The sequence below is a fragment of the Chroicocephalus ridibundus genome, chromosome 5 (genome assembly GCF_963924245.1).
Source record: "Chroicocephalus ridibundus chromosome 5, bChrRid1.1, whole genome shotgun sequence".
Lineage (NCBI taxonomy): Eukaryota > Metazoa > Chordata > Aves > Charadriiformes > Laridae > Chroicocephalus > Chroicocephalus ridibundus.
Genome location: NC_086288.1, coordinates 7,692,939 through 7,720,391, shown reverse-complemented (window position 1 = coordinate 7,720,391; position 27,453 = coordinate 7,692,939). Strand labels below are relative to the sequence as shown.

General features: G+C 46.6%; 2 protein-coding genes across 7 annotated transcripts; one reads left to right on the top strand and one right to left on the bottom strand.

Annotated features, from left to right (window-relative positions):
* Positions 1-223: 223 nt before the first annotated feature.
* On the bottom strand, positions 224-11,218 carry NUDT9 (nudix hydrolase 9). Of its 5 annotated transcripts, none has more exons than XM_063335201.1 (8): positions 10,844-11,215; positions 8,926-9,159; positions 7,384-7,479; positions 6,529-6,615; positions 4,682-4,793; positions 4,125-4,271; positions 3,791-3,875; positions 224-787 (listed from the first exon to the last, which is right to left on the bottom strand). In XM_063335201.1, exons 1-8 carry the CDS (start codon positions 10,975-10,977, stop codon positions 612-614), a joined length of 1,071 nt encoding a protein of 356 aa, XP_063191271.1. In that variant the 5' UTR covers positions 10,978-11,215; the 3' UTR covers positions 224-611. The 5 variants fall into 5 exon arrangements, with proteins under 5 accessions (XP_063191271.1, XP_063191274.1, XP_063191275.1 ...); XM_063335204.1 differs by having other exon boundaries at positions 10,999-11,146; XM_063335205.1 differs by lacking the exon at positions 10,844-11,215 and adding an exon at positions 10,238-10,809.
* A 165-nt stretch (positions 11,219-11,383) lies between these two features.
* LOC134515808 (estradiol 17-beta-dehydrogenase 11-like) lies at positions 11,384-25,579 on the top strand. Of its 2 annotated transcripts, XM_063335206.1 has the most exons (8): positions 11,384-11,907; positions 13,794-13,901; positions 19,028-19,159; positions 20,356-20,462; positions 21,741-21,878; positions 22,139-22,255; positions 22,834-22,992; positions 24,881-25,579. In XM_063335206.1, exons 1-8 carry the CDS (start codon positions 11,698-11,700, stop codon positions 24,966-24,968), a joined length of 1,059 nt encoding a protein of 352 aa, XP_063191276.1. In that variant the 5' UTR covers positions 11,384-11,697; the 3' UTR covers positions 24,969-25,579. The 2 variants fall into 2 exon arrangements, with proteins under 2 accessions (XP_063191276.1, XP_063191277.1); XM_063335207.1 differs by lacking the exon at positions 22,834-22,992 and having other exon boundaries at positions 11,391-11,907.
* Positions 25,580-27,453: the final 1,874 nt, after the last annotated feature.

Here is a 27,453-nt window from a genome sequence, read left to right as displayed (position 1 = left end):
ACAGCTGTAGTGCCACAAGCAGTGGGAAGAGAGGAACCTCAAAACCCAGCTCCCAAAATCAGTCATCAAGTTACATCCCCCAACAGTTATCTTTTTAGATAGGGGCGCTGTCAGACATTCCGATGTGACTACCATCCATACTGTAAGCTAAAAAGCAATTAAGTGTGAAAACTAATCTCTCCAAATAAAAAAAATAAATTAAAAAAATCAATGAAAAGACACGTTAAGAGAAACAACTCACTTTATTATGTTGCACTTAATTTAAATCATTCTTTAGGTTATCATCTTACAAGTCTCACATCCTTAAGGATTCACGCTTCTATCAAGAAGTCAGTGCAAAAATACATAGCAAATGTGAACAGTCTCTGAACTACAACCAGTCATAATCCCAATGATGTCATGCAAATCTGCAGTTATTATGATGAAATGGCTGCAAAGAGTGAAGACAAGAAAGCAAAACCTCTATTTAAGCAAAAGCCTCCATTTATCACTGACAAGTGCTGTTGCCAGCTGAATTTCATGGAATTTTCACTGAGAAGGGCAGTGTCATCTGTTTCAAAGCTGGAAAACTTTCAAAGCTCCCCTTGGTGTCAGTCCGTTCCTTGTTTACATCACTCACAGCACCCAGGACCAGGATCCTCACTCCAGTGGGCTCCCCTTTCTTCAGTCACAAGCTTAATGAAGTAGCTATGATTTGCATACAGCTTGAGCTTCTCACTGATGTCAACCCACTTCACTGTTCCAGCATCATCGCCTGCTTCCAGAGGCAAGTTATCCATTGTCTCACCTGTTCAAAAAACAAGACTTAGGATATGCTATTGCATCTTTTTCCTGGTTTTTCTTCTCACATCTGAAGAGTTCCACCCTTCCACATGGCTCCTTCACAGGCAGAAACCTCCAACTCCTTCTCAGAGAGAAACCAATTAAGTTGCTCATGGATTCTGTGCCAGAAACCTTTTTCATACTTGCACTATTTTTAAGGCAAATCTGAGTGGCAGAGGTGGTGTTAACTCCTTGTCACCACTTCTAGAGTACCATCAGCAGCACGACAAGTTAATAGAAATTATTATGACAACGTGTACTCACTACCACAAGTTTAGCCAATCCCTTGTAAGGGACAGGCCATAAATTCCTTGATGAGGCGCAGAAGGCCCTCCAAGCCTTCCATGGAATGCCTCAAACACTCACAAGGAAATAAATAATGCAGGCCTGGCCTTCAAAGAACTGATAAGGCTAACACTTCTGGCGCCTGAAAGTGTGGGAGAACTGTCTGGTGAAGACAGGATAGTTCTGCCACTCGTGTGGTGAGCTTGCTAGTTCTCCGTTCTCAAGGCCATTGTGTCCGAGGAGTGACCTTTGCTTCATTATCCGCGAAATGCATAGGAAAGCGCACAGCCCTGCATGTGCTAATGAAGATTATAGAGATCATGCTAAATATGTATGTCTATGGCACTCATCTCTCCACCCAAATCATGCTACACATCACCTGGGAGAAGGGAGAAACCTGAGACGAGGCTGTCCTCAGCAAGGGGGGTGGACCATGCTAATTCAGCAAACATAAAAGGGGCAAATAAATGCCCCTAGAGGGGAACAAAGAAGAAACAATAGAAGACGACCATGCCTGGGAAGATTTTTATGCCTGGGAAGATTTCCTGAAAAAGACGCTGGAACCAGGACTGGTTATCTCTTTATCTCTGTCTTTTTCTCCATCTTTTCCTTTCTCTATCCCTCAGTTTCTCTTTTCTCTAAGTCACACAATGCATACCTCACCACTTGCCATAATTTGTTATATACCTAACCAATTATCACGGACTTGATAAGACCTATACTAAACATTTTGGTAAGCTATATGGACCTATAGATGGTCTATATGGACCTTGAGATTTATCTCACCTTAGTCTGCACCATTGAGAATTTACGAATCTAAAGTCACTTACCCCCTCTCTTTACTGAGAGATGGGATGTGACATCCTAATGGCGTCACGGACAGGATTTTCTCGATGTCCGAAGGTCCTAAGGGAAATGATCTCTCAGCTATAAGCCAGGAGAGGTTCAAGCAGGGGTTACTGCTTGACTGCTACCCGTATTAAGGGACACCGATTCTCTATCCAGCATTGGTCGGACAGGCAGGATCAGGAAGCAGCCTCGCTGGGAGAGGTTCGAGCAGGAGCAAAGGCCTGACTGCTACCCGTTGGCCTAAGGGATACCAGTTCTCTATCCGGCTGTGGACAGGGAGAGTCCGGAAAGTGGCCTCTCAGCTATAAGCCAGGGGAGATTCGAGCAGTAGCAAGCCATAACGGCCCCAGAAATGTCTGTGCTCCCCAATTTTGGAAAAACTGAAGGAGTAGAAGGCATGTCCTACTCCGCCGGGAATGGTCTGGGCCCATGATAATTGGCACAATCCAGAACCAGTGGCACGTCATATCACTACCCTTGCGAAGGAGCCAAAGTTGCGGTTCGGTAAAGGAAAAGCTATAGTTTGTGCAGTATTAGGGGCAGCACTGACTGCAGCCCAGGAGGATAGACATTTGACCAGGAAAACAGAAGGAGAGAAAATAAAATCCTTGCAAGAACAAATTGAAATTCTGCAAAGTCAATTAGCTGCTGAGTGTAACACCACGTAGCGACTCCACGTGGCTCTGTCAGATGCCCTGGACCCAGAAAAAACTTTAAGGTCCGAACTAAAGGAGAGTGAACAAGAAACCCGTGACCAGACACATCCCTCTGCCTTGATTTTTGTTTGTTTGGCTAACATTTGACTGCTTCCTTTTCAGGTACTCTTCTACTGGTCAAACCGAATTCTGAAACTTATATGTGCTTATGAAACACCAGGATAATTACAATTTTACTAGACGCCCCAATATCAAAAATAGTACTTAAGGAGGGATGCAGAAAGGCTTCTGAACTGCTCTCTGAAGTGTCTTGCTCTGTTTCCAAAAAGAGTCCCAGGACTTCACAGACAACAGCCAAAGAAAAGCTTTTAAAAATATTACAAAATGTGTATTAGAAACAAAGATCAAAGGAACAGTATCTTCACTGTTTCTGGGGGCTGATAAATCAAGGACCAGTGACATGTGAAACTTCACCACTGGTACCTACTACCCAAAACACAGTGGAAGTGTCACTATATGAACAGATTAGTCTATTATCTTGGATCCTCATCTCTCACTTTTTAAGATAAATCAAAGAACTAGCAATGTATGCCCATTCCTACTGATTTATACAAGTAAAATAAGGTCCAATAATTAACTCTGGCAGAGTAACCGAGATAAAAGGTCTCAGAGCAATTAAAAGACCAAAGCAATAAATGCAATGAAAATCCACAAGCAGCCAGAGACAATGCTTCTGAAGGACACACTAACTACTAATGGAAAAATAACAGAAGAAACAGACTATCCTTCCACCCCAGACTCATTAAAAAGGGAAATTAAACCAACTCAAGATAAATAGAGTGACAAGAAGGAACTCCTGTCCAATGTTCAACCTCCACACGAAGGCACATGGCCCATAGCTTAGAACTAGCTAACAAATGAATACATAATTTTCAGGCAAAGTCCATACATTCCTTATTTCTAGATTGACAGAAACCAACGTGGAATGACAGCTACCTGTCATGGCCGAACATCTTAGGAGACAAGAGACTCTCATGCCCGTTGGTTTTAGTCCAATATTTTACACCTGACTTGCATGCTCCCCCAATTTCATTGCCAATCTCAGCCCAACATACAGCACAATTTCAAATCAACATATAAAGTAAAAGGCAACTAAGAGCACACATGGAGATACCCACCGGTTTCATCGTGATAGTTCACAGCCTCCGTCTCCATCCAGGCATTATCAGTGTTACGAGGGTCATCCACATATCCTCTGTACACCTAAGGCCCCGAACAAACCAAAAACAAGCTCAGTGTCACAACAAACAAGGTGGAGTCAATAAGAAGATATTTGCTTTCCCTCTGACACATTTGCCCTTACAGAGTTTTCAACAGTCCCTTCCGTTTCCACCACCATGACAACCCAAACATCACAGCTTCTTTTCATTTCAGCCACACTTTTTCAAGTTCCATACAACTGTGAGTTACATGCATAGCTCAAGAGGCTATTACAAGAGACACAGAGCTCACCACAAAGTGTTCCTGGCTGAAGAGCTTGTGGAGTTGCTTCTCCAATTCCACTTTCTCCTCAGGCAATTTCTGCAAGGAGTTCAAGGCCTCCTCCCCAAATTCTCGCTTCAGGGTAGCGCTAACCTTCTCCCCTGGGTCCACCATCCCCTTAGAGAGAGGGAAATAAAAAAAGGTGACTATCCCTCAGCTTCCACTTCTTTTTAGTCACCTTTGACTGGCTCTTAGTATATTACATCCATCTGCGCCATACTCTGGACATGGGATAACTTTGCACTTAGTTGTAAAGAGTGAGCACGCACATCCTTCAAGAACTGCAACGGATTAAATTGTGCCTGCATCATGCAAAAGATATGGTCAGAATTAAATACGAATACCACCTTGCAAGGCAAACAGCAGCAGGCATACCAGCTAGCGCTTGGGCAAAGCTAGTTTAAGGAGCATTTCTCCTCACCTCTGCAACACAAGGCCACTCATCAAAAACCACTCTTTTGTCACGCGCACACCTTGTGCTCTTACCAGTAGGAAAATGTCTATTGTCTCCAGAGTTTTGCTCTTACCCCTGGAATGGCCCATTCCCCACAGTCTCTCCTCTTGATAGCTACGAACTGTAAGATGTTTTTGCCAGTAACCGGATGAGCAATTTTATTGCCACTTCTGTCTCTCTTCCACCTGCAGCAAACGACAAACAAGAACATGCTTTGCTGCTTTTTGACACAAGGGCGTGGGACAGAAACAGCAACGCGCCCATGCTGTCACCTGTGCAGGGGCAAAGAAAGCAGGAGAAACAGTCCGGGGGGACACAAGGATGACGGGGGATGACGACGACAACACATCAATGGAAAAAAGACGTCTGAGGGGTGACCTTATCAACGCTTATAAATACTTAAAGGGTGGGTGTCAGGACGATGGGGCGAGGCTCTTTTCAGTGGTGCCCGGGGACAGGACAAGAGGCAATGGGCACAAACTGGAACATAGGAAGTTCCACCTAAACATGAGGAGGAACTTCTTTACCCTGAGGGTGGCAGAGCACTGGAACAGGCTGCCCAGAGAGGTGGTGGAGTCTCCATCTCTGGAGACATTCAAAACCCACCTGGACGTGTTCCTGTGTAACCTGCTCTAGGTGACCCTGCTCTGGCAGGGGGGTTGGACTAGATGATCTCCAGAGGTCCCTTCCAACCCTATGATTCTATGATTCTATGATTCTGTGATTCAATGGATGCTGTCTGGCAAGATCACAATTAAGGGTAAAACACAGAGGGTTTTGCACACCTCTACCAACTCTGTCTTCCTCAGCCAAAAGGGTAGAAACCACCCAAAAGCCACATTTCTGTAGCTCTGTGATAGCAGCAGCTTCTTTGAGAGCTACGTCCAGTACACCCTATCAGCTGTAATGCTCACTGAGCTGCAGTTGTGCGTTAATGAGAGGATAAGTACGCCTTCTGCTAGAACAGAAGGTACATGAAGGCTGCAACACCTCTGAACCACTCACCCAGCACCAGCACAAGGCCATAAACACTCACCGTTGCCTTCAGTAAAGAATTAAGAACTACCAAAGTTAAAGCAAAAAGCTATCTAAATAAATACAAAATAAAACCAGCATTTCTTTTACTTTCAGGAAACAACTCAGTACCTTTGGCAGCCTTCTGAAAAGGGGAAGTAGTAAAATGCACTAGCGTTATTTTCACAATGGTTCTATCTTCAGCATGGCACTTCTGAGCTTGCACCTTTGTTAACTACACAATCTTTTCTGAAAGCTTTCTTTGTGTAAATAGTTAGCATGTACACACAGATCCTGCTAGTAAACGCACCATTAAAACAGAGCATAAACTGATAATAGAAAAAAAAAAAAAAAGAGTCTAACCCCACCTCCTCCTACAATATACTAGGCCAAGTTAGTATTTCTTACAGTGTAAAAGCAGGCACACTGCTTTTTTTTTTTTTTTTTGCAGTTGAGTCATTATCACAGAAAAACCTATTCCTGCAATGCCTCATCTAAGGTCTTTTGGCATATCACATACCAGTATCAAAGTATCATGCAATCCTTTCAGTTTTTGCATTCGTTACTGAAGATTATTTTTATAATGTATTTCTATTGAATTACACTTCCTGGGTTGTTTTTTTTTTTTTTAATCTACTTCCTCAGCATTTCCAAAGCAATTGCTTGTCATGAACAATGAGTCCTTACTCTTTTCCAGAGACAAAGACTAAAAAAATATGAAATTCATGTTCCACATGTCCATGTATCTCTCAGTTCAGATACTCATGTCTGAATGGGCTTATGCATAAAGGAACATACACAAAAGGCCTGTGAAAAATAATATCCTGTCCAGAGATGCACGGAAAAAGCAAAATGCATAGTTTTTTTGCTCTACTGCAGGGCAATTTTCAGTCACCTGGCCCTTACCTAGTCACGACAGGATCAGCAGCATGGTTTGGTCCCCAGCGCCCTAACAATCCTCTGCCTGTGAGGCCAGTCCTTCCCACTGGATTTCTGAAATAAGTGGCACAGTACATTAAACATATTTACTTCCCCACATTCAAAAGTATTTTCAAAAAGCAGCTTTAAAGAAGGTTAAATAACAACAAAGGAAAGGATAGCAACACACAGTTGGCGCCACCAAATGTGGCATGATTTTCCCCCTTCATCAACCTTTTTGTGTTTGATAGTACACGGGAAGGAAATATATAGAATGGCCTTGTCATTTCCCAGATATTCTGTCCTGAGGTACTCCCGATCAAGCATTACTCCCATCGTGCACACAACCTCATCTGAAAATGGAATCTAGTTTTCCAGACTACAGATGCACAGAGCATTCAATTATGTACAAATGGCAGAAAGAAAAGAAATTATTTTTAGGTGAGATTACCCATCTGTGCTATGTCTGGATTTGTCAGTGGAAGGAAATACTCTTCGTTTCTGACACAGCACACAAGCGGTACAAAAGCTTCAGAGCCCAAGACCTGGTCAAACTGCGGAAACAATTAATTCAACATACCCTACCACTAACAGCGTTAGAACCCCTTCAACTCCAGTGTCATTACAACCCTCTGTTGTGGTAGTGCTGGCAGAGACGTAGTGCCTCTCTGCCAAAACCTTCTTCTAGACAGAACTCTCTGTCTCTGAGGTATCATTTTTCCTTCTCTCTAGGGGAGACTATCTTGATTTTGTTCTAGCAGGTACCATGTATGAAAACTGATAGACCCGCAAGGGCTCTGAAACTACATCACTGAACTAAATATGCAAACAAAAAGCACTCACTGGGGTCTCCCGTTCTCAACCACATACAAGCCATTCAGACTCTTCCTCTCCACTTCTCCATCTCTCTCATTGAATTTGGGAGAAAAACCTTTATCACTGTGTGGGAAAGAGTAATTTAACAGCAGTAAGTTATAAAACACAAAACACCCCTCTGCCCCACAAAAGCTTGAAGGCTAACCACCAGATCAGCAAGAACCATTTGACCAGTGAGCAGTTTTTACCAGAACTTAAATTGTAGGCCCTCCTTTTTCTATAGAAGGCTATGAAGTCTCAACATTTACTGATGACAGTCACGTATTTAGTTCTGCAGACATAAGTGCACCCCTCTAAAGTATTTAATACTGCGTCTCTCCAGATTTTCATTTAGCCAAAGTGTTCCAAATGTGTTCTTGTTAAGGTTAGAGAACATAGGACACTATCCATTGATAAAACTAAAAGAGATTTTGCTAATTTAAAAAAAATGAGCAGAATTTTTTATTAGATATGATTTATCAGAGTTACAAGCTAATAATCACCAATTTTCAAAATTAGCTTAATGCCAATCTCCTATGTGCATCTCTGAAAACTGGTAGAGAAGCAGCTACCTGTCTGCAGAAGCGTATTTGCTTTCCCAAAAGCAATTTATCTCAAACCATCACAGATTTCAAACACTGACTAGCTTCTTGCACACATAGTTTGAGAAATTACACTAATACCTAAAAAACGACTCTGCATTTTCAAGTATTACTAACACCTACTAGAAGATTACCTGACACTTTCCCAGCTATGCCTTGGCTGCTGACATCAGCAGCCCTACAGAGTCTGAGAAGTGGCATGCCGTGCAATCCGCAGAACACTAAACCAGATGGAAGCACATGCTCACACAGCAACGGGAAACAAGGAAGGTAAGGCTGAAACCTCAAGTGCCATTACCTTCTGATCTTTCTACACAGATGTGCATACACAGGAATCACCATTTCCCATTATCACAAGTTACACTAGATGCATGCATCTAACTTTCTAGCCAAGAAGCATACAGGATTCCTAGAGAGGAGAATATATTCACAGAATCAATAAAAATGGATATAGACATTCAGAAAAAGAGAATTACAGTCATGCATTCAACCTGTCATGTTGCCTCAGTCAGAGCACTGAACTCAGGAACTACAATTCTACTTTAATTCTTTCCTCATCTTGCTTTCAATCCATAAACAAACAAGCAAGTATATTATGAAAGTGTTCTCCCAAATTCTTGAGCAGAATTAGGAGAGTTTTACTTAGCTTACAACACAGAGAAGCAGCACTACTCAGCACCAACAGCCGTCCATTATTCCAATTAACACTACTCTTACCTCCATCACCAGCTCAGTAAAATCATGGGTCAAAGACCTTCACAGCTAACCCAAACCATTCAGTTCTCTAACCACCATTTTTCTAGGTCTTGACTTTCACACGTCACTGTAGAATTACACGTCGCTTAAGCCAATGATTTTATTAACTCAGATGATCACTATTTCCTGCTTCTATGTTCACAGGAGAAAGAGAGCCACAATTTCCACCCACTTGATTTGGGGATCTGCCCAATTGGGTCCAGCCAAAACAGACACTGCAGTGTACTCCACAGGATTATAATCTTTCCACTCAATCAGCCAGCTCACTTTATCTTCAGGAACTTGGCTACGCTCAACATGTGATCCTGGATATGGGGAGGTAAGAGCTTTCCTGTGGTAGAACTTATTATAATTGTTGAACATGTTAAAAGGATGAAGACGAGACCAACAGTTTGCAGATGAGTTACTGAAAGAAAAAAGAAAAAAAAATAAAAAGGCATCTCATTCATTAGGTTTTAACCTTGTTACTTAATTCCAGATCTGCATAGTACATTAGAGCAAATGGAACAGACTAGGCTTTTTCCACTAAACAGCTCTCAGTAATATATTATTGCTTCTTTCAGATATCATGCAAATGTATGCCTGGACAAACAAATTCTTAATTTTACCTCCAGCTTCTTGAAGCAGAAGAGTACTCTGCTAGGCACACATGAAGATTTCCTAGCATGAGTGAGAAGCAGAGAACTAGAACTGCCATTCCAGACTGTGTGGAACACTGACCAGTTATTAATAATATACAAGGAACACCTCCAAGATATTTACCATAAATGCAGCAGGAAGGCGTGCTTAAGCATTAAATCTCCATGTGGGCATTTCATCAACAAACCAATCCAGGCTTACAAGAGTCCTGCTCTCACATCTAGTGGTAGACCACGTAAGAGCAAGAACAAAACATCCAAAAGCCTGAGCAACAGAGCTCTACAAATTGCTGCGAGCAGCAAAATAGCATTTTGTGCAACACCACGTAGGATAACACATACTTTGTTTTTCAATTTCAAATAAGGGTAGAACTGTCAAACTAGTTAAAAGAAAAAAATACTTGAGACCTCTAGTGATTTTATTTTGCCACGGGTTTTCGGGAGCTGAAAGACCAGTCAACAATAAAATACTTAACCGCAGATTAGGTTATAGTGCCTGATCATCAGCTCTTAAAAACTCTACGTAGATTTCAACACACAAAGCAGCCTTCCGGTACCTTTTTCTTTTAACTATTACAAAAATAAACAGGATTACTGTAGATAAGAGGCACAAAGCTCAGCAAGGAGCTCTAACCTAGAAGAGTACTCTAAAAGCAAGATATAAGTTCTTCGTTAAATGCTTTTTTTCTTAAATCAATAAAGAATCACTTCCAGCATATAAGGAAATCTATCTCCTCTGCAAAAATGCATCCAGGTTTTAACACCTTAACATTTGAGCAAAGTGATGATGGGACCAATGAGTTTCAGATAAAAAAGAAAGAAGCAACTCATACATTAAGTATTAACCTTGCTATTTGAACCCAGAACAGGCTAGGCTTTTTCAAAAACAGCAGTTCCGGGTCTAAACTCCTCACTCATGCTATGAAATCTTCAGGTGCGTCTAGGAGAGTAGGTTCTGCTTCACGCTGAAGTTGAGAATTCATTGGTCACAGTTACAGCATCCGTATACTATCACAACTTGAGGTGATGTTCTCAAGAGCACAATTCAACTCACAAACCACTTGAGGCTCATAAAATCTTTTAACAGAGATGGGGAAGAGGGCAGACTTGGAAGGGTGCCAGCCTCCGTACAGCAGGTCAATGTCACATCAGTTTCATATTTTTCAAGAACTGCATCCGTTTAAAGGACAGACTGACTCTTGTTTCTGCCATGTCCAAAGCGGACACCCTCGGCTACACAGCACATCCCACGCCAAGCTCTCCCTCAGCCAGCAAAGGATGGCAAGGCAGCCCTGAGATCTTGGCCCAGCGATGACGTGGCTGCTCCCTTGGGAACTGGGCACCACCTCAACGGGTCCAAACGCCAGCAGAGCCACCGACTCAGGCAGGCTCCGAGACTCGGGAGCACCAGCCCCAGCCTGGCCCAGCTTCACCACCGACAGGCCACGATACCTGAGGGACGGGTGGCGCTGGAGAGCACACCGGGCAGGCTGGGCAGACAACGCAACGGTGAAAGAAAACACGGCGACTGCCCGAGCGAGACCGTGCGCAGCCACCGCATACGGGGCACCGGTGAGAAGTAGCATCCACGCCGCCACCGACCCCACCTCGGCAGGTGCAACCCCGTCTCAGCTCCGCAGAGCTGGGCCCGGGCACAGGCGTGAGGAGCAGGCGCTGAACCTGCTGGGCGAGACACACCGCTCCGAGCCGCGGGCAGGAGCCGGCGAGACGCTGCCGACGCCCCTCCAAGCGGCGCCCGCAACGAGCCGGGCAGCGCAGGACAGGGCAGCCCCTCACGACCAACCGCCGCCAACGGCCCTCTGTACAAGCTCCCCTTCCATTGGGCAGAGCAACACCAATCGGAACTACGACACGCCGGAACTAATTGGTTGCTGCGCCCGCTGGGAGGGGTGGCCGGGCGCGCGGCCGGTTGGACCGTTGGCTGCCGCCGCTCCTCGCGCCCCGATGGCGGCCCCGCCTCGGCGATGGCGGGCTCCGTGAAAGGGGCGGCGGGGGGAGGCTGAGGCCCGACCCGGCCGGGGCGCGGCGGGCGGCGGCGAGGGGGTGAGGCCTGCCGGGGCAGAGGGCCGTGACTGACAGGGCGAGCGGAGCGTGCTCCGGAGGGACGAAGGCGCCCCTTGGCGGTGGTGAAGGGGAGCGGCCGGTCGAGCCCGTGCGGGAGCGGCCATGAGCCGTGAATCACCGCACAGCCGTGCCTCCCCCGCTACGCCCATGCCTGCTGTGCCGCCGTCAGGCGTTTCAGGGCCCAGCTCCGTTCTGCAATCAGAAGGCTTTCAGAAAAAACGATGAATCCGTTTGTGGGTCTTCTCCTGTTTTTGGGTACGCTCATCTACTCCTACTTGGAGGCTTTTGTGAAGCTGTTTGTCCCCGTGAAGAGAAAGTCTGTCAGCGGAGAGCTTGTGCTCATCACGGGTGCTGGCCATGGCGTAGGGAGAGCGACTGCCTTCGAGTTCGCCAAGCGTCAAAGCAGGCTGGTTCTGTGGGACATCAATAAGGTAATGGTACAATTTGTGTCCTGACTTGTTAACGTTCGAGGCCGCGGGCTTTTAGTAGTGTAGGAAGGGCTGCATCCAGGTTGCAACCGCAGCACCTCCTTCCACCTCCGCTCCCATGGGCTTGCCGTCGGCTTACCAGCTGGGACGCTGAGCGCCAGGAGAGGGTTTGGCCCCACTGGCACCGGAGGATGTGGGTGTCCGGGTCCCAGAGTGACTCAGTGCTAGGCGGCGAGGCAGCATGCACAGCACGTCAAAGAGTACCTGCGAGAGGGAGGGCGGTGGTCAGCAAGCTGCTCTTGGAACCGCTGCCCAAGCTGGCAGAAAAAGGCACGCGCGGATCAGAAGCTCGTTTCTACAGAGAAGCAGGTGTACCTTCTGCGTGCTCTCTTTCTGGCCCCAGATATTTTGCGTACATAGCTGGAAGACGTGTCCGTGTACTCATATTGATGGGCATCACTGCGTTGAGCTGTGTGTGAGCCCCGCTGCCTTCTGGCGCAGTTACACGTGTAGAGGGCTCCTGGCTAAACATTTACCCTAGCCCAAACTCTACTTCAGCTAAATGCACTAGAGCACAAAAAGGCATTGGCAAGTGGAGGACGGACAGGTACAAACATGCAGAGTATCAGTCAGTAGGGATCGAGGCAAACTGGTGTGCATAGGAGTGATTTGCTGTAGAGAGTGAGTGGCTGGGCAGCAGTGCACGCGAAACGTTCTGACACAGTGGATTAGAAACTGCAGAGGAGTTCATGGTGTCATCCTGAAGCTGCAAAAAAAACCTAGCCCACCAGAAACAAGCAAACAAACAAAGAAAACCCAAGACAAGCCTAGCATAAGGGGTTGCATAATTAGGAAGGATATTGTTGCATATTTTCAGTGTCTGTTCATGGTAGGCATCATGGCTAAGGCCAGGCTCTGGAGGGGCGGGAGGAGGCATGGTACCGGTCTCTCCATGTGTAAAGGGCTGCTGTTGTGTTGTCCGTGTTCACTGGAGTGGGGGAAAAACGAATAAACTTCGTAGCGAGTGAACCTGGCTTTGGTGCTGGGAAATTGATTACAAGGGTGGGTGTAAGCAGGCCCTGAAATACAATGCCGAAGGAGGTGGTGGATCCCGAAGGTTTTAGGAGCATGCTTCCCGGATCCAACTGCCTTGAGAAAGGCCTCGTTCCTGGGGGCCATCAACCTTCAGCAGCAGCTGGAGCGGAGTGGAGCTGCCCGGTCACCCACCCCAGGGACGCGCACAGCTCCTGTCCCAGGCCATTTGTGAAGTGGGGGTTTTCACTGCACAGCTCCCCACTGGCACGGCTTTCTGGCACCTGGGGACAAGCCTACAGCAAAGTGACTTCCGCACTCACTCAGCGGGTTGACATAATGCCTTAGGGGAGCCTTCTGTTCTGTGTGTGTCAAATGCTTTTCTCGTGAGAGATGTGTCTCTGCACTGTGCACTTTGGAGCCCACCTCTGTTCTCCCATCCGGCCTGTGAATACAGGAAGGCACTTTTCTTATCTGGGGGCAGTCAGCTGGGCCTGTGTTTGAAGAGCTCTGCTTACAATCACGGTGTCTGCCTGCTGTGCTGTGAAAGTCACCGAGTGCCCCCTTTCTGCAGCCTAGCTATGTATGCTTTACAAAGGCAAACTCACTCTTGTTGCCACGTTCTTTCTGGCAGTCACTCTACGCTGCTCCAAAATTTAAGGTTGGAATACTCGTCCTCCCGTGGACCCCGGCTACAGCTCTTTGCCTGGGTAGCCGTGAGCTGTTGAGGGGCTTGGCAGCGGTTATGCGATCAGGACAAATCTTCAGCCTCTACCTGGTCTGCCGCAGTGCCCAGGCAGCAGCACGTGGGCAGGGTACGGTTTCACATGCATGTCTTTCTTTTCTGCCTCTTACAGCATGGCGTTGAGGACACGGCAGCAGAATGCGAAAGGCTGGGAGCCACTGTTCAAGCCTTTGTGGTGGACTGCAGCAAAAGGGAGGAAATCTACAGTGCTGCAGAGAAGGTAGGGGAGCAGGGGCACATCCAAAGGCTTACCCAAACGTGCTCGATTTTCAGACAAGTCAGGAAAACAAGAGAAGAGGTGAGGAGAAATAACTGGACTCCAGACGATCCAATGTGAAGCAACAGAAGCCCTTTATTAAGCACAGATCATCATCTTTTAGACCCTGTGTTGTAGCCGTACACGCGACTCGCTTATTTCTGATTAGCTAGTTACACTGTCCACGCGCTGTGCGTGCAGTTCGTTCACACATCAGATTGGTTACAAGAATTCGCACAGTAAATTGCTTAGTCATTAGCACATGTTTTCTACCTTCTCAGTTCCCATTTTTCCCATGTACTAATTCCATCTTCTACCACCTGTTTTGCTCTTAATCTAATCTCTCACAGTAGGGAGGCTGGCTCACATGGCCATTTTCTCTCAGATACATTCCTACAATACCCCCTTTTTCTTCTTGAGCCAGCCAGACCTTATGCATGGCATTTTTTATCATGTCAGTCACTTTGCGGAGAACACACAAGGCTACCATAATCAATAATAATATAACCAATAATAGCATGAGCCCTTGCTTTAGTAAGTCTGATAACCATCCCGTTATACCCCATGAGTTTAACTAATCATTGAAACCATTTTTGACCACTTTTAATTTGGACATGTTATCCTTCAGATCCTGTAACTGCTTATGAATGGATGATGAGTGGTCGGAAAGATTCATACGACACATACCTTCAAAATCTTCACATCCTTGACCCTGAGCTAATAGCAAAAAATCAATAGCTGCTCGATTTTGCAACGTAGCATGCCGAATGCTATCAACATCAGCAAGCAAGCTAGATATGATTTCGGTTGTAAGGTTTATCTGTTTACTTGCCCAACACCCTATCTTATTCAACATATTTAATGCCGTTGCTGTTCCTAGTGAAGGAAGAATACTTAGCCCTATTCTTTGTCCAAGATTCGAAAATGTTATATGGTCGTCACAGGATGGAGTGAAGGGATGAACTGTTCTCTTGGCTCTGTGTTTACTGTGTGCTCTGCCCACTGTGTCTTTGGCCGTACGCAGGCCTCTGCTCGTAGATCTGCCACATATCCCCCTTTTTTGTTTAACACCAGACCATTTATTAACAGGGTTGCCATGACTTGTGCTTCTACTCGTTGTGACGCTCTTAGCAGGTTATATACTAAACACAATTAAAAACAAAATCAAAAAGAACCCTGCTAAGGCAATAAATACCCACTCTAATGCAGTCAGGCTCTTTGCGAGTGCATCATCCCACTGTCCTATCAGGGCATAAAGTTGAAATTCTTGTAGGAAGGTGTTCAATGTGTCTTGCAGCAGTAGCAGACTATGTCTTATCTTGCAACATGCTGTAATGCCTTCGGAGCTGTTGGGATTAATGAACATGGAACTTATGGGGGGGCGGGGGCAGACACAGCGCTTCAGGGCATCCCCTGTATCTTCAAAGTGCGCTCACGTCTCTCTCCCCCTCGCTCGTGTCCCTCTCCCCCTCTCTGACCCGAGACAGCCCCCCTTATATCCTGCACTGGATTGAGTGGAGAAGTACAGGCTCGAGTCGCTGCATGCGTGGCCAGTGCACGCAGCGAGTCCCACCAGACTCTCCTGCACTGGATTGAGTAGAAAAGTACAGGCTCGAGTCGCCGCACGCGTGGCCAGCGTATGCAGCGAGTCTCACCAAACTCATGATCCAGCTTTGCTAACAGCGGCTGTCTGATACGTGACTCCATTGTTGTAATCCCTTCTTGTTATCTTCTTCTGTGAGGGTCGGGTTCTCATGGATACACACAGAGTTTTTAGAGCAACATATTCTACAACTCGTACAAGGGTATGATGCAAAGCGGCATTTACAACTGATCGTATAATGCTTATTAAACACGGCAAACAGCATACTAAACATAACAGACAAATTCCTTCCACACAGGCAATGAGTATAATTTGCTTCAACCCACCCCACCCCCAAGTCCAGCCAGCAAAGAGATTTCACCCCGTGGTCTCCACAAGTTGCCGGTTCGGTGGGTGCAGTTCTTGCAGCTGGGCATGGATGGATGTGGAGTGGTCACTTAGATTCATACAATACAGTCCTTTAAAATCTTGACAACCATGTCTGTGAGCTGAAAGCAAAAAATCAGTAGCAGTTCTGTTTTGCAGCGTCGCATATCGAATACTATCTACATCTAGCAATAACTCAGACATAGCTGGACTAGTAGCATTGTTAAACTTATCCTTGGCAGCAAGAGAGTCCTTGTTATCACGAATCCTTGGCAGCAAAAGAGTCCTCGTTAGCAAGAGCGCACGCGGACTCCCTGTTCTTGCTGGTACTGTGCTTTGATCTTCTTCCACAACAGGCCAAGATTCTCAAGCAGCTAGATAAGGTGTCTGTGACTCCATTACAGGCTTATGTCATCCAAATGTTTTTCTTGCCAGCACCCGAGACTGAATAACAATTGGTGTGATATAGGTGTTTTCCAGCACCCAGGTGCGAGTCCCTTGAGTGTATTTACAATCCTCCTCGCCGATCTTTCGTTGCTTTCCCACATTCCACCCCCTTGCTCAAGAGACTGCCTCTGCTGGGGTTCATTTTAGTCTCGCAGGGTATAACACAGAGCAACCTACTAAGGCATGCAATAACATAGACACATAGAGGGAAAAACCAAAACCATATCTCTATGGTACTGCTTTGAATCAGGTGTCCTATTTCTCTTTTTCTGATGCTTTCTCGTAATGCGTATGGCATACTTTTGTGCTAACGTGCCACATTTCCCATCTAATTGTTCCTGTTTGGTTTCTTTTTTTTTCCCTTCCTTTTTTTTTTTCGTTTTTTTTTCGTTTTTTTTCTTTTTTTTCTTTTTTTTTCTTTTTTTTCTTTTTTTCTTTTTTCTTTTTTTTTCTTTTTTTTTCTTTTTTTTTCTTTTTTTTTCTTTTTTTTTCTTTTTTTTTCTTTTTTTTTCTTTTTTTTTCTTTTTTTTTCTTTTTTTTTCTTTTTTTTTCTTTCCATCACTTACAACTGACATAAAAGTCTGCCTTTTCAACAAGAGCTCAGTTTCTCATTTTTCCTTAAGTTTCTCATTTTCCTACAGAGCATCCTATAGATTTTGGCTCAACTCCTTTTCCCAATCAACCATGATCTTATAGACAAACAACAAACAACCAGTGATACGCCCTCCACAGGCGAGCCGTTCCTGAGACCGTAAACGTGTCGGCTGGTGAAAACTCCCCCAATATTTCAGGACTTCCATCAGTTCTACGGCCCATCCTGGTGTATCTACCTGGGGCGCGCTCGCCTTACGTCTAAACATTGTTTATATACAAACTTCTTCACTTGACGGAGTGCCAGCCCTAGTTGCATACGAGAACAGCACCACACCGGGCAGAACACCTGCTCAAGGGGAGTCACCTAACGACACTGCACACAACAAAAAGCAAACAGTAGCACAGGTGCTGATCAGCAGGTACAAGCTGGCGCCCACACACACTTACACAGCAGACACACAAAACCAGCACTTCCATCTCAGGGAGACGACTGGGGAGGGGAGGGGGCGAGGCGGGCAATGGCAGGAGCAAACAGCTCCAGCTCTGTCCTTCTCTGCTGACATTCTGCCTCCTCCCTCGGCCTCAGGTGGAGCAGAGGGGCTCAGCAGGGGATCGTCCCAGACCTTCAGACCTGGCCTGTTCGATCCCGCTCCCGTGGGTTGTAATGCTGCAAAAGCCCCGGCTGCCATGGCTCGCTCCGCCTTCATATCTTGTAAGGTCGATAACACCAACCACCATGTCGTCGCTAACGGTGACGCCTCTTTGTCTCCTTTACTTATCATTTCCCACAGTTTTTTCCCAACAGCCTCCCATATTTCTGGTTTAAAAGCTGTCTGGGGCTCTGGTGCGAATCCGTTCTCTCTGCACCAGGTTAACAATCTTCGGAGCATACGCTCATCGTATTTCACCCCTCTCTTAGAGAGGATATGCAGGAGAAGTCTTAATATAGCCCCTTCTTCTTTTGTCACTTGTTGCCCCATCTCCTGCCCCGGCTGCTCACCTCTCTCTGGGTGTCCGTGGCCACGTCGTCTGTTTCCTCTATTCTGGATTGCTGCCCAATCCGCCCGGTCTCAGTCCAGCTGAGCCGTCCTCCAGCCGGTGGGTCTCCTTCTGGGTCTTCCGCCCCTCGCGTTCCGTTGCTCAAGCCAAGCACCGATCGGTCTCACGTCGGGGTCACCATCTGAGGAGAGATAACTGGACTCCAGACGATCCAATGTGAAGCAACAGAAGCCCTTTATTAAGCACAGATCATCATCTTTTAGACCCTGTGTTGTAGCCGTACACGCGACTCGCTTATTTCTGATTAGCCAGTGACCCTGTCCCCGCGCTGTGCGTGCAGTTCATTCACACATCAGATTGGTTACAAGAATTCGCACAGTAAATTGCTCAGTCATTAGCACAACATGTTTTCTACCTTCTCAGTTCCTGTTTTTCCCATGTACTAATTCCATCTTCTACCACCTGTTTTGCTCTTAATCTCATCTCTCACAGTAGGGAGGCTGGCTCACATGGCCATTTTCTCTCAGACACATTCCTACAAAGAGGGGTTGTGTGCAAATCATGCAAGCCCTGGAATCTGCCCACTTGTTGCCGCTTCCTGTGCGGAGAGCGAAGTAGCGCTTCCGAGATCACAGCCAGCCTCATCCTGTTTTGTGAGGCTCCAGCCTATCACGCCTCGTTGCCAAGTTTGTTCTTTTGACTTCCGGCCCCTGAAGGAACTTTTGCCTTTTAGTTTCCTGAACAGCACATGGACAACAGTGGGGACATTTGAAACATTTCATTGTAAAGGATATGGCCCAGCTGGCTCAAAACAGTCTGAACGTCTGTAGTCCCAACTGTGACTACACAGAGCACGCTGTGTCTGTAGGCAACGTGTGGAAGACTGTAAATACTGGTAGCATTTAAGGGAGAAGCATCAGATCAAAAGCAGATTTCCTGGTACTACTGCACAGTTCCTCCCACAGGGTCTTCCTCTCCCTAAAAGCAACAACGCTAAGAGTTGAATGAATTGTCTTCCCCAGCCTTGCATTTTTTTGGTAACAAATGACACGCACCTTTCTGTTTTTTTTCTGTCCAAAAGGTGAAAAAGGACATTGGAGATGTCTCCATCCTGGTGAATAACGCTGGTGTGATTACAGCTGCCGACCTGCTCTCGACTCAGGACCACCAAATTGAAAGGATGTTTGAAGTCAACATTCTTGCTCACATGTGGGTAAGGGCCACTACCATCTTCATACCTACCTTCATTTGGGAGCGTTGTTGAGGAGGTGTATTTAGACTAACAATTATTTTCAGCTGCCAGTGAATGACAAAAGCGTCTTTCGGACGTGTATAGCACAGGGGCACCCAGCTAGACTGACTGTTGGGAAACTTGATTGACCTGACTCACGCTGACCTGAGCCTGGCCCCGTTTTTTCATTTCGGCTTCATCCGAGCGTGGGTTGGTCTCTGTTGTAGGTGGATTTGTGATCCTTATCGCATCAGGTAGTTTGGGCACCCGCAGCTGAGCACCGAGACCCTGCAAGTAGAAGATACACGGCTGAAAAATACAAAGCAAAGCTTTTATCAGCTGACCCACACAAAAGGCAGCTGGCACACTGGCCCACCGAATGGCCAGGCAAGTGGAGGTTGGGCAGGGCTGGGGAGGGCCAGCCCTGCAGCTCCCAGCAGAGCCCAGCCAGAGCGGCACAGTGAGGACTGGCCCCTCCCTGACTGCACCCACCAGCATGGCCAGTCTCCCCGGGTGCTCTTCCCTTCGCGGTTTGTACCTCGCTGTGTCACCGCCTTCCCTCCTGGTTCCATGAGGTACTTCCGAGCCCATCTCCCATCACTCCTGCCCCTCCTCGTGACTGCTGCCTCTCATCTCTCTGCGGACTTTCTCCCAGCAGTCTGAGTCGAGGTGGGCCCTACCAGAGCTGGGCACTGGGTCTTTGGCACGCCTGCAGCTGACCCCGGGGGTAGGGCAGCTGTCAGCAGGGCTTGCAGAGTGGGAGGGTTTCAGCTGTTAAGGACTTGTTGTTTGTGGCAGACGAAAAGAGAAGCTATAGATTGACAAACGTTTTATTGTGAGGTTGTTGGGGTGAGACACTGCCAGCGCCGCTCCTGACACCCGTAACCTAAAGAGCAGCATAGGAAAGATGGGAGAATCAGCTGCTGTTTATAGCCGACTTCCTGAAATATTCCCATTTGGAAACTAGGTTGCCAGTTGTACCACCTGAATGGAGAACAGGTATCTCTGTGGCTCTGAGAATCTGAGGTGCTGTGCAGGGCATAGCATTAGCACTAGCATTAGTCACTGAATTAATGAGAGTCAGGGTCAGTGTTGAATATGCCTAAGAAAACATTGTTCTTTTCCTCCTTCCCTGTCTCCCCCTGCATTTTTGTCTCCTGTTTTAAATGACTTTCAAGACCACAAGAGCTTTTCTGCCAACCATGATGAACAACAACCACGGTCACATTGTCACGGTGGCTTCAGCAGCGGGTCATTTGGTGACTTCCTTCATGGTGGCTTACTGGTAAGTGATTTTAAAATCTGCTCTCTTCCTTTTTTTTTTTTAATTGTGTCTTCGCCGTCTGCAAGCACAAACGTTTTGGTTCAAACAATCCTCCCACTGAATACGGTACGTCCAAAGGACCATGCCGAGGTGGAAAAAAGCACAACAGCCAGCACTTAAGGATGCCTGGAGGTTCCCACCGATTTGCTTATTAGCTCTGACTGAATGAGGAGCAGTGCTTGCATGAAGGAAGGGTCACGTGACTCATCAACTAATGAAAGCTTCTCCTTTTTTTCTCTCCCTCACCGATCCAGGCTTTTGCTTAGCAGCAAAAAAGGTATCCCCTTCCCTTCTCCTTCTGAGAAAGCAGCGCTTCTGTGAGTTGTTGTAGTGTTGTAAAGTAAACCCCTAATGCGTAGCTTTTGGTCTTTCTACCATTGTGGTAGTGACTAGTGTATAGAAATACTTCTGCCATCATGAGGTTAAATTGCCTTTCTACTTGAAACACATCTAGAAAAATCACTGTACGTGAACAGAAAAACTGGTAGATTGCATATTGTCATTCTGCGTCAGATCTAGCCTTCTATAACAGCAGCTCCCGGCAGAGCAATCTTCCCCTGGGAACACTCCTTAGAGCCTCACTCACTGTCAGCAACGTGCGAACTCCCCAGCCAGGGATTTTACTGGGATGACACTGTCCAAATGAATAGCACTCAATAAACTGATTCTCTGGCTCCACTGTCTTTGGAGTTAATTTATACTCCTGGCCTGCTCCCGTGTCTGTGGCAGTATGTTTCTCACCTTTTGCCTGCATATCGCTCCTCTGTTTCAAAGCTCACATGCAAATGTCCCAAGACACTCCTGCGTGGTATGAGAAACAGTGGAGATTTTTTTGCCATTTCTACTCTGCCCGTCCTTCTTAATTTTACAGACTGAAGCTGAATTCCTTCTAAGAATCTTCTCACGTGGGAAGAATAGGAAGTCCATCAATTGATGCAGATTAGTTCCCATTTTCTGAGAACTCTAAGAACATTCGTCTGTCTGTTCACCACTAAGGTGACTTTTTCTGAAAGACACCCGCTCTGCGTCCCACAAGTACTGCTGTAAGCAGCAATATCGACTCCAGCACTACACTCTGGCACAGGGGAAGTTAGTTTTATTCCCTGCCCTTTCCTCTCAGGTGGACTGCATTTTTTTGCCTCCTAGTAAGTGCTGTGTGATCTTTTAGGCCATTTCCAGGTGTAGGAAGTTAAAAATAGTATTTCTGCCTTCTCATGTGGGCTTTTTCCACTCCTGCAGTTCAAGCAAGTTTGCTGCGGTTGGATTTCATAAAGCTCTGACAGAGGAGCTGTCTACCCTGGGAAAGGATGGGATAAAAACTACGTGTCTTTGTCCGGTTTTTATAAACACGGGATTTGTCAAAAACCCCAGTACAAGGTAACTATCAAAACTCTGCTTTCCTGTCCTTCCTTCGCATCAAGGCACTACATATTAGCCCCAGCTTTAGGCTGACTATAGAAGCTGATGATATAAAACCAGTATATACCGTTGGCTAAAGAAAATCTGTGGTGTTCTTCAACCCACATGGCGATTGCCTTTGACTGACCTGAGTTTGTGCATATGTGAAGCATCCTACATCAGCTGGTCCCACCCCTGTTTTACCACAGTAGCTCTTACGTGTATGCTTTCCCGTGTAGGCTTGGAAAGATTTTGGAGATTGAAGAAGTCGTAGAGGCCCTGATGGAAGGAATACTGACCAACCAGAAAATGGTTTTTGTTCCATCACATCTAAGCATTGCTTTACTTTCTGAAATGTAAGTAGCAAAGTATATAAAAAAAAAAGGAGGGGAGAAGGGGAAACATACCATATCATAATACCTGAGTATGCAGCCCTCAAACTTGTAACATCTGATTCAAGATTAAGAGTTACTTTATGAGAAACCGCATTTTGCACTCATGGTAGTAACAGATATGGTTTGGCAGCATAGAGAAACCCTGGAATGACAGCTGGACAGCAGAAATTCACATTCAACCCAGTTTCATTTATTTTGTATTATCTTCAGTATTTGACATGACTATACTCAGCAATTTATCAGTCCAGGTTTGAGATCAATATCAAAGTAACTAGATAATGTGTAACTGTCTGCAAGAGAGAGTATAATTTTTTTAAACAACCACCACATGAAATATTTTAGTATGAGAAGAACACATAACAAGGTAATGAAATAGCAGTGGTTTTCTAATGACAACAGCAGACATCATACATGATTTTTCTGAGCCCTCTTATAGGTCCTTGTGATGCACCTTCTGCAGCTAAATATTCTTAGTGCAGAACTCAACTGCTCTACAGACTTATAGAGAGGGAGAACAAGAGAACACTTTTTCTTCACAGATTGCCATTCAACATCCTGGTCTCTAAATTGGAAAGGCATGGATTTGATGGATGGACCACTCGGTGGATAAGGAACTGGCTAGATGGCCACACTCCAAGTGTTGTGGTCAATGGCTCAATGTCCATGTGGAAACCAGTGACAAATGGCGTTCCTCAGGGGTCGGTACTGGGCCTGGTGCTGTTTAACATCTTTGTTGGCAACATGGACAGTGGGATTGAGTGCACCCTCAGCAAGTTTGCCGATGACACCAAGCTGTGTGGTGTGATCTACACTCTGGAGGGAAGGGATGCCATCCAGAGGGACCTGGACAGGCCAGAGAAGTGGGCTTGTGCAGACCTTATGAAGTTCAGCCAGGCCAAGTGCAAGGTCCTGCACCTGGGTCATGGCAATCCCAGGCACAAATACAGGTTGGGTGGAGAACGGCTTGAGAGCAGCCCTGAGGAGAAGGATTTGGGAGTGCTGGTGGATGAGAAGCTCAGCATGAGCCGTCAATGCGCACTTGCAGCCCAGAAAGCCAACCGCATACTGGGCTGCATCCAAAGAAGTGTGGCCAGCAGGTCAAGGGAGGTGATTCTACCCCTCTACTCCACGCTGGTGAGACCCCACCTGGAGTACTGCGTGCAGCTCTGGAGTCCTCAGCACAAGAAGGACATACACCTCTTGGAACAGGTCCAGCGGAGGGCCGCAAAAATGATCCAGCAAAGGGCTGGAGCACCTATGCCATGAGTATGGGCTGAGAGAGTTAGGAATGTTCAGCCTGGAAAAGAGACGGCTCTGGAGAGACCTTATAGCAGCCTTCCAGTACCTAAAGGGGGCTTACAGGAGAGATGGGGAGGGACTCTTTGTCAGGGAGCGTAATGATAGGACAAGGGATAACGGTTTCAAACTGAAGGAGGGTAGATTTAGATTAAATATTAGGAAGAAATTCTTTACTGTGAGGGTGGTGAGGTGGTGGAACAACTTGCCCAGGAAGGTTGTGGATGCCCCATCCCTGAAAGTGTTCAAGGCCAGGCTGGGTGAGGCTTTGAGCAGCCTGGTCTATTCAGAGTGTCCCTGCCCATGGCAGGGGGGTTGGAACTAGATGATCTTTAAGGTCCCTTCCAACCTGAACCATTCCATGATTCTATGATTTCCCTTGGGCCTGTGAACAACAGTTTCACTGCAACACCAGCCCCAGCTCAGTTTCAGACGGGGTTGAGAACCTGTTTATTAGTGTTTCTTTCTTCACGTCAACACCAAAGACTGAGGTCACATAGGCTGGGAAAGTTGCTTCAAAAGCACTCTACTGCTTCTCTCTGCCACGCGGAGTAAGATTTGTCCTCTCACACGTCTTTAATATCCACTGTAGCTGCTCTGCTGAGCAGGTGTTTTTACCAGAGCGGAGGTTCCAAATCTGGAATTAACATCAGAACAACTAAGTTAACTTTTCAGTTAACTTCAGCAGTATTTCATGAAACACTTGGTAACATCTTGTTTGCAAAACCTGACACCAGACAGTGGGAAAAAGCCTTTTTGCATGTCCAAGAGCTGCATGCTGACAGTGGAAGTCTGCAGAAGATAGACAAGTCAAACCTAATGCTGTCAAAGCCTTTAGGATAACTTTGCTTTTTTGTCTTAATTTGGGGCAGAGGCAAACAAAGAGACATGACTCATAAGAGAAGAAATCCTAGGAGAGGAAATTGCAATTGAGTTTTAACGTCTCATCCTTCCATAGGCCTGCTGCTTTTCAGAGCATAAAACACTCGATACGCACCTACCTCTGCTCAATATTGAACTTACTTGGATCCTGCAGAAATATTACAACCCAAATACTGCCCAGTAGATACCTGTCCTGGAACTGTCATTAAAGCAGATGGGTGGGATTGGAGTTAAAATAGACAGAGGGCTAGGGATTCTTTGGAAATAATGCCTGGTTTAAGTCTGGGTCTCAGGCTGCCTGTGCACACTTGCACTCCCAGACCAGCTCTTCCTTCACCTGTGGTGCTGCCTTTCCCATTATTTACATCGTTTAGCCTACATTTACTGTCATGTTATTATCTCTTTCAGGTTGCTTCCAGAACGTGCCCTGAATGTTCTGAAGAAGCTGACCGATGCTAAGTTTGATGCAGTCGTTGGGCAGAGAAGCACCCAGTGAAACGTGAAAAATGATTCTCATTTCCCAGAGGCACGAGTGAAAACAGAACATGTGCTGAGCATAGTACAGCTGGTTTGATGCAGAGCAGAACTAAGACAGATGCTTCCAGGCCCCCATTGCCAAGCACCTAAGGGTTTGTTCCCCACCTGCAGCAGGGACACGCCTGCGTAACGTGGAGTGATAACAAAGCAGAGATGCAGCTCTTGAAGTCTAAAGGGCTGCTTTGTCTGTGCATCGCATTGCCTCCGTCTCCTAGTGCTGAGGCAGAGGGGAATTCCCACGAAGGCCATTTTTGGGACAGCACAGATGCCTACTTAAGTGCAAAGGCATTGCCTGAGAACGTGTTAATCCAAACTCATCCCCGAGAGCAAAGGTATCTTGCAAGAAGCAATTTATAGAGCAGGTGGGTGGCCTGTTTCACCTCAGTGTCTCTTTTCCAGTTTAAAAGCAATGACGTGCTCTATATTGAACACTCGCAGTTTCGTGTGCTTCTGTAGTGAGTACCTGAAAGAATACAGCCTCATTTGTAATGTCATACCTAATTACATCCATTATCAATTATGCATTAGCACCATGCCTTATTCCAAATAAATACAGTTTGTTAACACAAAGGCGTCTTCAGCAGTGAAAGTCATGACCAGGTTCTAGGGGTTCAAGTAATACACCCTTTGCGCCTATCATTTCTCACACTGCTCATCTGCAATTCCCAGGCACCTTCCTGTGAAAACTGTGCAGTATTTCTCTAAAAATTAGTGTGCCCTCCTAAGTTTCGTGCGTGCTAGAGCATGTGATTTATTACATGAGAATGCAGACCAAGCTGGACTATTTTTCTCCTTACGTTACAAGGCAAATAATCCAACCTAATGAAAATCCTGCAGTCTGTCTGCTTCAGTATGCCTAAGTCGGACTCGTGTATTCAAAGAGCAATGTTATGCTGAGCTGGGAAAGCCGTTGTTCATGTGCATCAGGAAAGTTTAAGTTGAAATCCACAAGGCTTCTGCACCCGGGCACAATGCAAGAGAAGGCCTGAACTGGAAACTCCTGAATACGTGTTCATTTTGACTAATTAACACATTCATCACAGCACTAATTTACACCCATCCAGACACCGGAGAGCACATGTGCCTCCACAGAACCTCTTTTACTTCCGTCTCTTCAAACACATCTGCATCAGCCTAAGGGCTTATGTATTCCACCTCTCTGAAACGCTGCCTCGCTGACTGGAGAAGATGCGGCAGCAACAACATCTCTGTGTGATCGTGCTCTTTACCTTCCCAACCCTGCTCTGCCCCTTCCAGGTGCAAGGGAGCGGCGTAGCGAGGATTCTTGGCAGGAGAAGGTGGGGGTGACGCTGGCATTGCACCGACGGGGCACTGCCCCGCAGCTCCCGAGCAAGGACAAGGACAAGGACGTAGAGAAGGTGCCACAACAGTGAAAGGGTCAGCCAGAGTCTGCCGACCACCAGGCCAGGCTGCAGGGACGAGGCAGGTCCCTGGTCACACCGAGAAGCGAAGCCACATCAGGATCCGTGAGGTACAGAGCCAGGCGCGGCACACCCACAGCAGAGCCCATGCAAGGGCTGGGGCCAAGGCCAGGGCTTAAATGCGGGTGCCAGGGCCAGGCAGCAGAGCGTGCGCAGGGGAAGGCTCCAGGTGGCCTTCTCACCGCTCCTCATCACAGGCTAGTGGCTTGCTCTGACGGGACCTACCTTGACCAGGAGTTAAACCCCCAAAGGTCTTTGGCCTTTGGTGCAAGAGAACAGCACCTGATGAAACACGGGTCAAAGACCTCTTCAGAGCACAAACAACTGAACCTTATCCCAAAGTCTGGATCATTATGGGTGCCTAGCAGGAGCCTCTGCGAGCAAGCTTCATAGAGCCGCCTACAGCTAAGTGCCAAATTTGAAGAGCAGAACCTCGCACCCTGGCTTAGGACTCCTTATGGGTCAGGTTAGCGACTCTGGCCTCGCGCTCTGCCTCTCCCTGATGTGTCTCGTGGAGTTGGCACTTCTCTGCCCTGCCTGCCTCCTCCGTCTCGGCCACAGCACTGACTGGAGCCTCGTGCCAAGGAAATGACAGCACTGCTGAGCTGTGCAATTAGGGTCTGGCCCAAATGCCGATGTGTTAATTAGGAACAGAATGAAGTTCCAAGAGGAAAGTAGGAAGTGCCTAGCTCTGAATCTCCCTGCTGGAGCCGACCCAGTCTCCTGCAGACAAGATGAGCAACGGTGCAACCAAAACATCGGTACAAAAAAAATCCTTTTCAACGGCTCTAGTTTTAAGTGGGGACTGATTTTGGTCAGAGGACAGATGTTCATGCAGCCTTCACTCTCCCCCAGCCAGCTCAAAAATATCCGTAAGTAACGTTATGAACATGACCTGGATGCATCTAGTTTTCTAACTGAAAAGCAAAGGAGTAAGGTCAGCAATGCTTTTAAAATAAGACCATGGAGTTACACCATTAGAGCACATGGGTCAACTGAAAC

Coding starts and splice junctions, on each gene's coding strand:
- NUDT9 (XM_063335201.1), bottom strand. CDS start 10,977: ATGCTACTTCTCACCGGTGCCCCGTATGCGGTGGCTGCGCACGGTCTC. Junction 4,794..6,528: donor GCTGATCCTGTCGTGACTAG/GTAAGGGCCAGG, acceptor CGTTTGCTGCAG/GTGGAAGAGAGACAGAAGTG. Junction 3,876..4,124: donor TCAGCCAGGAACACTTTGTG/GTGAGCTCTGTG, acceptor TCGGGGCCTTAG/GTGTACAGAGGATATGTGGA.
- LOC134515808 (XM_063335206.1), top strand. CDS start 11,698: ATGAATCCGTTTGTGGGTCTTCTCCTGTTTTTGGGTACGCTCATCTAC. Junction 20,463..21,740: donor TCCTTCATGGTGGCTTACTG/GTAAGTGATTTT, acceptor CCACTCCTGCAG/TTCAAGCAAGTTTGCTGCGG. Junction 22,993..24,880: donor ACAAATGGCGTTCCTCAGGG/GTCGGTACTGGG, acceptor TATCTCTTTCAG/GTTGCTTCCAGAACGTGCCC.